At 44.8% G+C, this 15744-nt stretch overlaps 1 protein-coding gene across 1 annotated transcript in view; it reads left to right on the forward strand.

The window, feature by feature from the left end:
- LOC141116705 (low affinity immunoglobulin gamma Fc region receptor II-c-like) overlaps positions 1 to 8773 on the forward strand; it is a 179514-nt gene extending 170741 nt beyond the window's left edge. The window contains exon 10 of the mRNA XM_073609097.1: positions 7376 to 8773. Within this exon, the coding sequence (XP_073465198.1) occupies positions 7376 to 7423 (48 nt within the window). The 3' untranslated portion in view covers positions 7424 to 8773. The remainder of the gene's footprint in view (positions 1 to 7375) is intronic.
- Positions 8774 to 15744: the final 6971 nt, after the last annotated feature.

The raw sequence follows: 15744 nt of genomic DNA on the forward strand, positions 1-15744 counted from the left end.
CGACATGAATCCAGTCGCATGGCAATGCACCGATTCGTCTCGACGTGCCCCAGGACTGGCCTCATTTCTATACATGCTCCAGAGTTACGTTTATCAGTAATTCGTACCTTCTGTCATGGTTATCATTTCATTTCCACCTATCACGTTCCGACATGAATCCAGTCGCATGGCAATGCACCGATTCGTCTCGACGTGCCCCAGGACTGGCCTCATTTCTATACATGCTCCAGAGTTACGTTTATCAGTAATTCGTACCTTCTGTCATGGTTATCATTTCATTTCCACCTATCACGTTCCGACATGAATCCAGTCGCATGGCAATGCACCGATTCGTCTCGACGTGCCCCAGGACTGGCCTCATTTCTATACATGCTCCAGAGTTACGTTTATCAGTAATTCGTACCTTCTGTCATGGTTATCATTTCATTTCCACGTATCACGTTCACACATGAATCCAGTCGCATGGAAATGCACCGATTCATTGTGGCGTACCCCAGGGCTCGGCCTCATTTCTGATACATGCTTCAAAGTCCGGATCATAGCTAATCGCAGACATCGGGGGATGGATCCATGTCTCTGCCATGCAGCTTACTACCATTTCGCTCCCACAACGCATCACCGTTCCGGAACCAGTCGCATCTGACATGCACCGATTCTTTACGGAATGCCTTGCTGGTACCAAACAGCATTTCATACCTATACCAGAGCTCGGATGGTTGCCAGTCGCAAACACGGCACAACCAATTCAAGCCTCGGTCTAATAATCATTTCTCTCATTTCTTTTCATACGGTGCTCCGATTCGAATCCAGATGCATCAAATAAGCACCAGATCGTCCCGGGTGCACCAATGTTTTCACTTGCCTCATTTCAATACATGCTCCAGAGCCCGGTTCTCGGTCGAATCAATGATGACGACCAGGCCGGACCTCTGTCATGGAGTCCATTCATAATCAAGGCAAACATTTCGAATCATTTCATTGTCATACAAATCGTTGCTTCAAAAAAACAGTTAGCAATCCCTTCACGAATTGTCACCTTTACGTTTTTCTCAGGTCAGTCAAAGTTCAGTAGGTCCACCCTGCACCAGGTTGGACGATATCCCCCCAGGTTACAGTTAACCAGGAAACAAAAGCTCAAGATAATCCTCTCCAGAGCAACCATGTCTCAGACCGGCAGCGAAGACCTCGCGGCCCCGCTGTCACCTTCTCCGGTCTCAGAAAGCGGCAGCGTGCAATCCCTTAGGGGATGGACTATCCCCAAACTGACGGCAGAGCTCAGACGCAGAGGTGTCCCCTTCCCCGCCACAGCAAGGAAAGGCGAGCTTTTCAAACTCCTCTTTCCCCCACCAGCAGCAGGACCCAGTACCCAACAGGCATCCCTTCAGTCGATATCATCGGCCATTTCACAATTACACACGATGGTGTCATCTCTATCCACCTCAGTCGCAGACATCCAAACCAGGGTCGCACTTCTGGAGGCCCGACCGGCCACGGCTGTCCCCGACCCAACGGCAACTCAAAGCTTGACACCTCTTCCTGCAGGTACCTCAGGCTCAAGCCACATTGTCTACCCCTCCCACCTGGTCCCAACCAGTATCAGGAAGGACATCTTGGACGGCAAGGACGTCAACCTGGCCTCTCTCCTCATTTCCGTGCATGATTTGGCAGAAAATAAAGCCTACTCCTGGGGCGACATATCAGTGGTCCTTAAATCTAAAGACCCCAGATTGAACCGCAAGTTAACAGTCTCAGAGTTTACACTGGCCTTTGGCATGCTCAGAGATGTCCTGTGCTCAGCCACCCCTAGCAGGCTGGAAGAGCTGGACTTATATCTCCATACTGTGGTAGACTTAGGCCACAAGTACGGTGGTTTTGCCTTTTACGACTACCACCGTTCCTTTTCAGCCAAGGCCGCGGCCAGACTCATACAGTTCCAGATCACGACAGATTGGAGTCTCATGGACACAGAGCTCTTCTGCCGCCACTTTGCCGGCTTACGCTCACCTCTGTGTGCGATTTGCCAGTCTTCCACCCACACTGCCACCTGGTGCGCCAATACGGCAAACAGACGGCCTTTCGAGTTTCCCTCTACCTCAGGTTCAGTACAGGGTCAGCCGATCCCTGAACCAACGCCTCAGGTGGACAAACTCGGACGCCCAGTCCGAACCGTGGGAGGGGCAGCCATCTGTAATAACTTTAATCAGGGGTCCTGCAACTTCAGCCAGTGCCGTCTACTTCACCTCTGCACCTTATGTCATAGAGCACACCCCAGGATTTTGTGTGAAGTCAAGCAACACAAGAAGGCGTGACTAAGCCGGATCAACCTCTTATGGTTAGGATGGTATCTCACTTCACATCCCACCCCTTCCCTGGCCACCTTCCTTATCCAAGGCTTCACAGCAGGCTTTCACACCGGCCTCATTTCACTACCCCACACTACCCACGAATGTGCCAATCTTCGTTCGGCAGCCATTGACGAACAAGCCATAGATCAGCTCTTACAGGCAGAGGTGGATCGAGGTTACGTGATAGGCCCTTTCAGTTGCCCCCCTTTCAACACATGGAGAGTCAGCCCTATTGGGCTTGTCAAGGGCAAGTTTTCAAATAAATTGCGTTTGGTGTACGACTTGTCTGCGCCTCATTCTTCCCACATACCCAGTCTCAATTCCCTGATCCCCTCTGAGGAGTTTTCCCTAAAATATTCTTCCGTGGACATGGCAATACAGGCGATCATCAAAGCAGGCACAGGCGCCTGGCTCTCCAAAGCCGACATCTCGGATGCCTTCAAGCTCCTGCCCATCCACCCATCCCTTTGGTGCTGGCATGGCATCAAGTGGAAGGAAACATATTATTTTGCTACAAAGCTCACCTTCGGTTCGAAGAGTAGCCCGTGGCTCTTCGACACGTTCGCCCAGTCCCTCGGTTGGATACTATTACACAAGGGTCAATGCCATGAAGTCATCCATTATCTAGATGACTTCCTACTGATAGAACCACCCAGCAAGCCCCCAGGAGATCTCGACAAACTTAGGGTAATTTTTGGAAACCTCAATGTTCCTATTGCTGAGCACAAAGTCGATGGCCCAGCAAATAGCATCACTTTTCTCGGGGTCACCTTGGATACCTGCGCAATGCAAGCCAGACTCCCCCTCGACAAACTAACACGCATTAGGGCAGTCCTTCACGAGTTTACACACACCAAGGACTGTACCAAAAAACAGTTGCAGTCCCTCCTGGGTATGCTCAACTTCGCTATGCGAATTATTCCACAAGGCCGCACATTTGTATCACGCCTACTCAGATTTCTGTCGGAAACTCAAGACCCTGATCAGATTTTGAATTTAGACTCCGCAGCCATAGCGGACCTATCCATGTGGGAGGAATTCTTGTCCGCCTGGAATGGCATATCTCTATTCATACCTATAGTTTCGCTCCATTCACCCCAGGTGGTTACGAACGCCGCAGCCTCCACAGGTTTCGCGGCAATTTTTGGCCATCATTGGTTTTCAGGACCATGGCCTCAACAGATACTAATCATACCCGGCTTTTCCCAAACATCTGCCCTCTTTGAGCTTTACCCCATAGTGGCAGCCGCACAACTCTGGGGCCACCACTGGACAGGACAAACTGTAGTCTTTAGCACCGACAACCAGGCCACGGCAGACATCATCAACAAAGGCAGGTCCAAGTCCCTAGCAGTCATGTCCTTCCTGCGCAGGTTGGTACAACTGTCTTTACAACATCAGTTCAATATACACTGTACATTTATTCCCGGCAGATACAACTCAGCAGCTGACGCACTGTCACGTTTCAATTATTCCTCCTTTTTCGAGCAGGTTCCCGATGCCGATCCGATGTCGGCCCCTATCCCTGTCTGGTCACAACTGACCCTGGACTAGTTCAACATTTACACGGAGCTACACAACTTATAAATCATTCCCTCTCCTACAACACACTTAAAGCCTACCAGACAGCTTGGAAGGCCTTTAACAAATTCCTCACGTCCTGCCGTAAAGGACCAACAGGTATCAAGCAGGTACTGGCCTTCTCTGCACACTGCCACACGCAGCTGGCCTTATCCTACAACACCATCCGGCTATACCTAGCCGGCATTCAACATTTTATGGCGCTTGAAGACCCCACGAAACCTTCACTATTCTCATCTCACGCTATACGAGCCGTTCTAAGGGGAATTCAGAAACAACAACCAGTCGTCAGCACTAAGCGCTTGCCCATTACGGGACCCATCTTTAGGGACATGTCAACTATGCTGGCTACCTCGCCGTTCGGTCTGCTCCGCAGCATCGTCTTACAAGCAGCGATATATCTAGCGTACTATGGGTTCTTGCGCCCTGGAGAATTCACCTCTAACAAATCCACAGACCCAGTACTATGCAGACGACACTTACTTAGATACCAAGACCACTTCATCCTGCACCTCGAGGTCTCTAAAACCCAGCAAACGGGCTCAGGAGCGAACATTCACCTCTACAAAACCGACAACAGCTGGTGTCCAGTCGCCGTACTCAACCGGCTCCTGTCACTCCTGCCTGAACAATCAGACAGCAGTCCCCTTCTACCGTTCCCAGTTAAACCCTTAAACGCCTCTCAGTTTGTGGAACACATAAGAATACTCCTCCGCAATCTTCATCTTAACCCTAGTCAATATTCAGGACACTCTTTTCGCATCGGAGCAGCCTCCGCGGCATCCCGCCACGGAGTTCCAGACCACATCATTAAAAGACTGGGCAGGTGGAAGTCAGCCTGCTTCGCCCGGTATATCCCTAACCCACAAACAGAGATGGCACAGGCATTCTCCAAATTGGCTCAATAAGTAATTGAAAATCAATAAAATCATAACCCTACCTGAATGTTTTTGCCCCCTTATTTTGGCATACCGGCCATTAGACCAAGGCACACTTTCAGGTCCATTTCATATGGTAAGTCCACACTTTCAGGTCTATTTCCGATGGTAAGTCCTATCTTTACTGTAAGTGGTATCCATGTACATACCGGACATAGGGCTCCAACCATAAGTAGGAAGGCCAGTATGGTGGCCTGAATTTATGGGAGGAGCCCGGGGGGGTACTTAAGCAGCCCGCTCACCTGTGGTGCTTGTCGGTTTCCTGTGCGCGATACCCACCCTCCCATCCCCATTTCACAGCATTTCTCAAACTATTCATTTCATTCATTTCTCTTACAGAATAATCATTTCTTAAACCAGGGTATGCCCCCTTATTTTGGCATACCGGCCATTAGACCAAGGCACACTTTCAGGTCCATTTCATATGGTAAGTCCACACTTTCAGGTCTATTTCCGATGGTAAGTCCTATCTTTACTGTAAGTGGTATCCATGTACATACCGGACATAGGGCTCCAACCATAAATATATATATATATACATATACATATACATATACATATACATATATATACATATACATATACATATACATATACATATATACATATATATATATATATATATATATATATATATATATATATATATATATATATATATATATACATATACATATACATATATATATATACATACACACAGTATCTCACATAAGTGAGTACAGCCCTCACATTTTTGTAAATATTTGATTATAACTTTTCATGTGACAACACTGAAGAAATTACACTTTGCTACAATGTAAAGTAGTGAGTGTTCAGCTTGTATTATGCCCTGTACAAACGATCGGAATTTCCGTCAGAAAAACCTTGGATGGTTTTTCCGTCGGAATTCTGTTCAAGCTTGCCTTGCATACACACGGTCACACAAACGTTCTCTGAACTTTCGACCGTCAAGAACGTTGTGACATACAACACTACGACGAGCCGAGAAAATGAAGTTCAATGTTTTCGAGCATGCGTCGAATTGTTCCGAGCGTGCAAAGGAATTGTGCGCGTCTGAATTGCTACAGACAATCGGAATTTCCGATAGGAACTTTTTCCGACTGTAAAATAGAGAACCTGCTCTCAATCTTTTGCTGGCGGGAATTCCGTCAGCAAAAGTACGATGGAGCATACACACGGTCAGAAGTTCCGACCAAAAGCTCACATCCGACTTTTGCTGGCAGAATTTCCGATCGTGTGTACGGGTCCATAACAGTGTACATTTCCTGTCCCCTCAAAATAACTCAACACACAGCCATTAATGTCTAAACCCCTAGCAACAAAAGTGAGTACACCCCTAAGTGAAAATGTCCAAATTGGGCTTGCGCTCAAATTGAGACCTTCCGCTCCTCCACCTTCCATTTGAGGATGCCCAACAATTGCTCAATAGGATTTAGGTCTGGAGACATACTTTGCCAGTCCATCACCTTTACCCTCAGCTTCTTTAGCAAGGCAGTGGTCATCTTGGAGGTGTGTTTGGGGTCGTTATGTTGGAATATTGCCTTGCGGCCCAGTCTCTGAAGGCAGGGGATCATGCTGTGCTTCAGTATGTCACAGTACATGTTGGCATTCATGGTTCCCTCAATGAACTGTAGCTCCCCAGTGCCGGCAGCACTCATGCATCCTCAGACTATGACATTCCTACCACCATGCTTGACTGTAGACAAGACACACTTGTCTTTGTACTCCTCACCTGGTTGCTGCCACACACGCTTCACACCATCTGAATCAAATAATTGCATTGGTCTCATCAGACCACAGGACATGGTTCCAGCATTCCATGTCCTTAGTCTGCTTGTCTTCAGCAAACTGTTTGTGATCTTTCTTGTGCATCATCTTTAGAAGAGGCTTCCTTCTGGGACAACAGTCATGCAGACCGATTTAATGCAGTGTGCGGCGTATGGTCTGAGCACTGACAGGCTGACCCCCCACCCCTTCAACCTCTGCAGCAATGCTGGCAGCATTCATACATCTATTTCCCAAAGACAACCTCTGAGTGGAACCTGTCCTGTTAAACCACTGTATGGTCTTGGCCACCGTGCTGCAGCTCAGTTTTATGGTCTTGGCAATCTTCTTATAGCCTAGGCCATCTTTATGAAGATCAACAATTCTTTTTTTCAGATACTCAGAGAGTTCTTTGCCATGAGGTGCCATGTTGAACTTCCAGTGACCAGTATGAGAGAGTGAGAGCGATAACACCAAATTTAACACACCTGCTCCCCATTCACATCTGAGACCTTGTAACACTAACGAGTCACATGACACCGGGGAGGGGAAATGGCTAATTGTGATAAGTAATAGATAGATAGATAGATAGATAGATAGATAGATAGATAGATAGATAGATAGATAGATAGATAGATAGATAGATAGATAGATAGATAGATAGATAGATAGATAGATAGATAGATTATAGCAGTATTCCTATAACACTAATCCAGTTATATTATCTGTTTTAATTATTTCCAGGATGATCTGACTGTTACATACGCTACTGTGAATAATGCAAATATCTAAGAAAGGATGCCAGACCTGGAATAGATACCAAACTCTACACATTTCCACAGATGATATTGGTGGTTCCTGTGAAGTTGACCAATCCAGAAGAAAAAAAAACACCTCTATCAAAGATTATATTAAACAAAGCTGTGTCAGATAATTACATTAACACCCTTTAAATTCAGAGCTTTTTAAAAGTAGCCAAGTGCTGGCTATATCGCTTTTGCCATCATAGGACATTCCTTAACAAAGATTACATCGAGCTTTGTTCCCCCTAGTGCCTAGCATGGGGATTCTGTTATCATTACCTGATTGGAGAGAGAGAGAGAGAGAGAACACTACTGAAAGCAGAGGATTGTGGGATATGTAGTCCGGAGGGATGGGATTTCAGTGGACCTGTTACTGCTGCAAACTACAAGTTCCAGCTGGCTGGAGAGAGGAGGAATTCTGGGTAAGGAGATAAATAGAACATTCTCGGCAGTGGCTCGCTCACTTGGGACCCTGGCCTACAGCTGCAGAGCAGGGTCCAGGCCACTCCGGTGCATGTGAGCGGGTGCCATGGCCTGGACGGCACAAAGCGCTTTCTATGAGTGAGCCTTATTCCTGGAGGTAAACCCCCAGCTACCCGGTTACCATCGGTGGTGTGGCTGTCCAGGGCCACTTTCATCTATACCAACGCAGACACTGCTGAATCCCTGGGTTGTTGGGTGACGAGTTGGGCATCTCTCATCTGACTGCGGGTCCTACAAGAGCCTGTTCTGGTCGCCCTCCACCCAAGAGCTTTGATATCTCCAGGAATGGTGAGCGTGCAGAAGCCCACCATTAACATTATATGCAGAGACACTGCATGCAGACACCTTTACCCTTTCCTTCTTACACCCAAGGCTTTCCCTGAGAGATACCTTGCTTGTTAAATCCACGTTGCTGGTTGCCATTTCACAGCAACATTTTGGGTCCCTACATAGCCAGCTGTAGATCTTGGACACCTTACATCAAGGTTCCCCCCACCAAAGGATTCAGCTTATAACATCTGCTCTTGTTAAAGGGGAACTCTTATTCAGGTTTCGCTTATTGCACTTTTCACATATTGTGTTGTCATATATTGTGCCTTATAATACATTTGGCTTGTGGCATTAGAGTTTAGAGAGAGCTGCTTGACAAAAAGACTTTCTTCTCACTCTTATACCTGGGGTCATAGGTTCTTCAAGGACCTGTTGGTCATTACTGCCTGATTTTCTGCCATTTCATTGTATATTCTCTGCAATTCTGTTTAATGCTATAGTTTGCAGTTTGAGGAATATTTACATTTACATTCTTCTTTCCTTGGCTGACTCAAGAACATATAGTAAAATACCCATTTGCCATTTCTATTGTTTCTCTTGTGTCTTTTGCAAGTGCATTCTCTCTTTGAATCATGTCAGAACCCAGGGTGTCAGAGGCGTTGGAAGGCTTACAAAGTCAGGGCTACCTTTAGGGACAGTCATCTTCCAACGGCCTTTACAGGGTTGGCGCTTCATAAACTTTTCTTAATGATGTTTTGCCTGTAATTAAATGCACTGATTTATAATATATGCTTAGAATTATCTACAATCTCTATCTGGATAGCTATTGCCCATCTTTAGGATTTTTCTGAAAGCACACAAAAGTCCTGCATGCTACTTCTTTGGTGGACTTACTGAAAATTTGCCAAAAATGAGCAACTTATTAGAAAGTCTATGAGAAGGTATGGGTTAACCACATGAGAACCGTGTGCAGTAGGGTGAAACTGGCCTAACTCTAAACTGATGACCTGTAGAGGCTTTTCAAATCGCCTATGGAAAATTTAGGGAACCGAAGTCTGTTGCTGTTTCACAGATGCACACACAATTTTGGGGCTTGACGCTTTAAGTATCTATTTTCTCGACCCAACCTTATCTTTTATATATTACAAAAAATGGGTAATATATTGTGTTTGCGTGCTTGAAAATTAACTTTAGGCTATTTTTTACTGAAATTTTGCATTTGATAAACCATAGACAATTGGAAGTATCACCATGTTTTTCTCCAGGGTGTCCACTGTCAGAAAATATATAATGTTTTCAGAGTTTTAAGTAATCTTCAGAGCTAAACTTATTTTTTAAATATGTGCAAAAAGCACAAAAACGGTTCTCTGGCAGAGCAGGGTTTAAACCTTTGCATCATCACTGATGTGTGTTTCATCTACTTTCACAATAAACGGTAGAGAAGAGGAAGATCCGCCAACCTCAATGAAATTCATGAATTTGAGATACACGATGGTTGAATTAAAAAATAATAAGAAACTATCAGCTAGAACTCAATATTATTCAATGCTAGACATCTGAAAAAAATAAAAAGTAAAAGAATAAAAACTGAACTAAAATCACCAAATATGATGAGCCACGGACAAAGCAGAAGTAGTCACGGAGCTCACACATTTAGGGTTGTTTAATAGGAAGGAAATAAAGTAATGTTTGTGAGCAAGTCTAAGATGAGATCAAGATAAGTTGCTTATGTTTTACAGTATTTGCTGATGTTCTAAAAATGACAGTAAAAAATGAGCAGTACAAATCTCAATACTGGATGGACAAAAATACAAATCCTTTTACTAGGAAAAACAGCTCCCATATACAGTATGTATCCCATCTGTGTATTGAGCTGTTTGCCCAGAGTTCAGCTTTATTGTGCAGATCAGTACAGTGAGGTATATAGCAGTGGCGGCTGGTGCTAATTTTTTTGTGGTGGCGGCAAACTATCCAAAACTCCTTGTTGGCCTTCAGATCTGACAGAGGTTTAGTCAAAGAAAGGGTAACATCTAAGCTGAGTGTCCTGGGGTACTGAGAGGGGCGCAGACCCTGCCCCAGTTATGGCATACTGCAGCATCTATCAGATCACCCACACCCCCCCATCGGTGGGTCACCAGCCCCAAACTTACCCCATCTAGGACAAGGGCAGCACTTCCTCTGGGTGGCGGGCGGCAGCTTCACCCAGCGTCTCCTCCTCCTCGGTGACCAATACGATCACTTCCCTCTCAGCCAATCGAGTCTCAGGACCAGCTTCCTGATTGGCCTGGAGGAATGAGGAAGACAATGGCGAATATTAATTTGCTATTGTCACACAACTGGGTGGGCTCAGGGCGAATTGCCCTGCACACCGAGCCCACCCTTTTTGAAGCCAATTAGAGCCTCAGGCTCTAATCATGTGCTTCTTAAAAATAAAAAAATAAACCCAATTGGAATCCAAGCGTCCAGCACCCTGCATGTAGATTAGGGGCCGGGAACATGTATTAAGGGGGCGGCACCCCTGTGCCCCATATGGACGGGCCACCACTGGCAAATAGAAAAGGTGGTGGAATTAATTTCTTCCCAGGGCCAGTCTCTTGAATTTTACTCATCCACGGCATTACACAAAAGACATTGTTCAATAAAACATGTAACATTAAAGAGGCCCTGTCACTAACTCAGAAAATTGCAGGTAAAGCACAGACAAATCAAATATTTTAGAAGTGTACTTGCAGTATATTTCCTTTCCATAAAAGGTGTTTTATTCGCTTGTGGCATGCCTTGGACTTTGGTAAAACATGTGACTACTAGGAGCATCAGTTACTGTCTATGCTGGCCCAGCTCCTCCAACCCTTATAAAAAACCTTTTATGTAAAAGCTGGAAGAGGAATGAAAGGGAATACTATAGTGTTTTATTATTTTTATATATCTCCCTGAAAAGTATGCTTGTTTCTATTTCTATCAGAACATGGTGGTAGGGGACTCAATTCTTAGAAGGACAGAGAGGGCAATCTGTAACAAAGACCTGAAGTGCTGAACTGTATGTTGTCCACTGGGCGTTCGGGTTCGGCACATCATGAATCTGGTGTACAGATTACTGGGAGGGGCTGGGAAGACCCGGCTGTCATGGTGCACATCGGCACCAATGACAAAGTCAGAGGCACATGAAGTGCGATTTTAGAAACTTAGGAGCCAAATTGAGGAAAAGGACCTCCAAGGTAGTATTCTCAGGAATACTACCGGTACATCGAGTCACACCAGAAAGGCAGAGGGAGATTAGGGAAGTAAACAAGTAGCTGAAGAGCTGGTGTAGTAAGGAGGGGTTTGGGTTCCTGGAGGACTGGGCCGACTTCTCAGTCGATCACCAGTACTATAGAAGGGACAGACTGCACCTAAATGAGGAGGGTGCAGATCAGCTGGGAGTAAAGATGGCCAAAAAGTTAGCGGGGTTTTTAAACTAGGCGACGGGGGAGGGGGCCAGAGGTAGAGATAGTCAGCACGGAACATATTCCAGAGGGTAGTATTGGGGGCATTAGTGGTAGATTGACTAAAGCACATAAACCCAAGGTGAGTATAATAACAAGTCCAGGTTGCAATCTCGGAACACCAAATAAGAGGATAGTATGCTACCGGTCTAAACTACGTGGCATGTTCACCAATGCCAGGAGCCTGGCGGACAAGATGGGTGAACCAGATATACTGTTGTACAAGGAGGATTTGGATTTTGTGGGAATTTTAGAGACCTGGGCAGGGGCTCGCTCTCTTGGGACCCCGGCCTACAGCTGCAGAGCAGGGTCCATTCCACTCTGGTGGATGCGAGTGGGCGCCACGGCCTGGATGGCATGGAGCACTTTCTATGAGTGAGCCTTATTCCTGGAGCTAGACCCCCAGCTACCCTGTTACCATCGGTAGTGTGGCTATCCGGGGGCCACTTTCATCTATACCGATGCAGACACTGCTGAATCCCTGGGTTGTCGTGTGACAAGTTTGGGATCTCTCATCTGACTGCAGGTCCTACAAGAGCCTGTTCTGGTCATCCTCCACCCAAGAGCTTTGATATCTCCAGGAGTGGTGAGCGTACAGAAGCCCACCATTAACATTATATTCAGAGACACTGCATGCAGACACCTTTACCCTTTCCTTCTTACACCCAAGGCTTTCTCTGAGAGATACCTTGCTTGTTAAATCCACGTTGCTGGTTGCCATTGTACAACAACATCTTGGGCTCCTACATAGCCAGCTGAAGATCTTGGACATATTACATCAAGGCCCCCCCCAAAGGACTCAGCTTACAACACCTGCTCATGTTGAAGGGGAGCTCTTATTCAGGTTTTGCTTATTGTACTTTTCAGATATTGTGTTGTCATATATTGTACCTACTATTTCATTTGGCTTGTGGCATCAGAGTTTAGAGAGAGCTGCTTGACAAAAAGTCTTTCTTCTCACTCTTATACCTGGGGTCATAGGTTCTCCAAGGACCTGTTGGTCAATACTGCCTGATTTACTGCCATTTCATTGTATATTCTCTGCAATTTTGTTTAATGCTAAAATTTGCAGCTTGAGGAATATTTACATTTACATTCTTCTTTCCTTTGCTGACTCAAGAACATATAGTAAAATACCCATTTGCCATTTCTATTGTTTCTCTTGTGTCTTTTGCAAGTGTATTCTCTCTTTGAATCATGTCAGAACCCAGGGTGCCAGAGGCGTTGGAAGGCTTGCAAGGTCAGGGCTACCTTTGGGGACAGTCATCTTCCAACAGCCTTTACAGGGGTGGCGCTTTATAAACTTTTGTTAATGATGTTTTGGCTGTAAATAAATACACTGATTTATAATATATGCTTAGAATTATCTACAATCTATCTCTATCTAGATAGCTATTACCTATCTTTAGGATTTTTCTGAAAGCACACCAAAAGTCCTGCATGCTACTTCTTTGGAGGACTTTCACAAAATTTACCAAAAATGAGCAACTTATTAGAAAGTCTATGAGAAGGTTGGGTTAACCACATGAGAACCATGAGTACACCAACACTGTGGCCAAACCGCAGAAGGGTGAAACTGGCCTAACTCTAAAATGATGACCTGTAGAGGCCTTTCAAGTCGCCTATGGAAAATTTAGGGAACCAAAGTCTGTTGCTGTTTCACAGATACACACACAATTTTGGGGCTTGACGTGTTAAGTATCTATTTACTTGACCCAACCTTATCTTTTATACATTACAAAAAAATGGGTAATATATTGTGTTTGTGTGCTTGAAAATTAACTTTAGCATATTTTTTTACTGAAATTTTGCATTTGATAAACCATAGACAATTGGACGTACCACCGTGTTTTTCTCCAGGGTGTCCACTGTCAGAAAATATATAATGTTTTTGGAGTTTTAAGTAATCTTTAGAGCTAAAATAATTTTCTTAATTTGTGCAAAAAGCACAAAAACGGCTCTGGAAGAGCAGGGTTAAACCTTTGCATCATCACTTAGCTGCTGATGTGTGTTTTATCTACTTTCACAATAAGTGGTAGAGAAGAGGAAGAACCGCCAACCTCAATAAAATTCATGAATTTGAGATACACGATGGTTGAATTAAAAAATAATACGGAACTATCAGCTAGAACTCAATATTATTCAATGCTAGACATCTGAAAAAAATAAAAGAATAAAAACTGAACTAAAAAAAAAAATAACAAATATGACGAGCCACGGACAAAGCAGAAGTAGTCACGGAGCTCACACATTTAGGGTTGTTTAATAGGAAGGAAATACAGTGAAGTTCATGAGCAAGTCTAAGATGAGATCAAGATAAGTTGCTTATGTTTTACAATATTTGCTGATGTTCTAAAATGACAGTAAAAAATGAGCAGTACAAATCTCAATACTGGATGGACAAAAATACAAATCCTTTGGCAGGAAACACAGCTTCAATATACAGTATGTATTCCATCTGTGTATTGATCTGTTTGCCCGGAGTTCAGCTTTAATGTGCAGATCAGTACAGTGAAGTAAATAGCAGTGGCGGCTGGTGCTAATTTTTTTTGGGGTGGCGGCAAACTATCCAAAACTCCTTGTTGGCCTTCAGATCTGACAGAGGTTTAGTCAAAGAAAGGGTAACATCTAAGATGAGTGTCCTGGGGTACTAAGAGAGGCGCAGACCCTGGCCCAGTTATGGATCACTGCAGCATCTATCAGATCACCCACACACCCCCATCAGTGGGTCACCAGCCCCGCACTTACCCCATCTAGGACAAGGGCAGCACTTCCTCTGGGTGGCGGGTGGCAGCTTCGCCCTGCGTCTCCTCCTCCTCCTCGGTGACCAATACGATGACTTTCCTCTCAGCCAATCGGGTCTCAGGACCATCTTTCTGACTGGCCGGGAGGAATCAGGAAGACAATGGCGAATATTAATTTGTTATTGTCACACAACTGGGTGCGCATTGCCCTGCTCCCCGAGCCCACCCTTTTTGAAGCCAATTAGAGCTTCAGGCTCTAATCATGTGCTTCTTAAAAAAAAAAGAAAAAAAAAAACAATTGGAATCCATGCGTCTGGCACCCTGCATGTAGATTAGGGGCCGGGCACATGTATTATTGGGGCGGCACCCCTGTGCCCCATATGGACGGGCCGCCACTGGTAAATAGAAAAGGTGGTGGAAATATTTTTTTCCCAGGGCCAGTCTCTTGAATTTACTCATCCACGGCATTACACAAAAGACATTGTTCAATAAAACATGTAAAATTAAAGAGAACCTGTCACTAACTCAGAAAATTGCAGGTACAACACAGACAAATCAAATATTTTAGAAGTGTACTTGCAGTGTATTTCCTTTCCATAAAAGATGTTTTATTCGCTTGTGGCATGCCTTTGAATTTGGCAAAACATGTGACTACTGGGAGCATCAGTTACTGTCTATGCTGGCCCAGCTCCTCCAACCCTCACCCTTATAGAAAACCTTTTATGTAACAGCCGGTAGAGGAATGAAAGGGAATACTATAGAGTGTTTATTACTTTTATTGGTATATCTCCCCGAAAAGGATGCTTGTTTCTATTTCTATCAGTACATCTACCACAGAGGAGTTCCTGTAGATTGAAACCTAAGTTTACCATTCTTATCTGTCCAACTACCCCAAAGGAGGACCTGTTTCTATTCGCATCAGTCCATCTGCCTGTAGGTTGTAACTTGGGTTTACATTTTTTATTGGTATCTCTACCCCCAAAGGATTGCCTGTCGGTTATAACCTCAGTTTACAATTCATATTGGTACATCTGCCCCAAAAAAGCACCTATTTCTATTCTTATCTAGACAAAGGATTGCCTGTAGGGTTTTACCTGAGTTTACAATTCTTATCAGTACGTCTATTCCAAAGGAGTGCCTGAATGGTGTCACCTGAGTGAACTATACAGTGAGGTATTAATGGAAGCCAAACCTTGCCAAAGTAACAACACTGGGCTGCAAACAAGGTCCTTACTACTGTATGATACAGCTAGACCCCCAATCCCGGCTAAAAGGGCAGCAGTGTCCACCCTAAAATGTAGTATGAGTTTTGTCTACTCCACTGTTGCCAA

The sequence above is a fragment of the Aquarana catesbeiana genome, linkage group LG13 (genome assembly GCF_042186555.1).
Source record: "Aquarana catesbeiana isolate 2022-GZ linkage group LG13, ASM4218655v1, whole genome shotgun sequence".
Classification (NCBI taxonomy): Eukaryota; Metazoa; Chordata; class Amphibia; order Anura; family Ranidae; genus Aquarana; species Aquarana catesbeiana.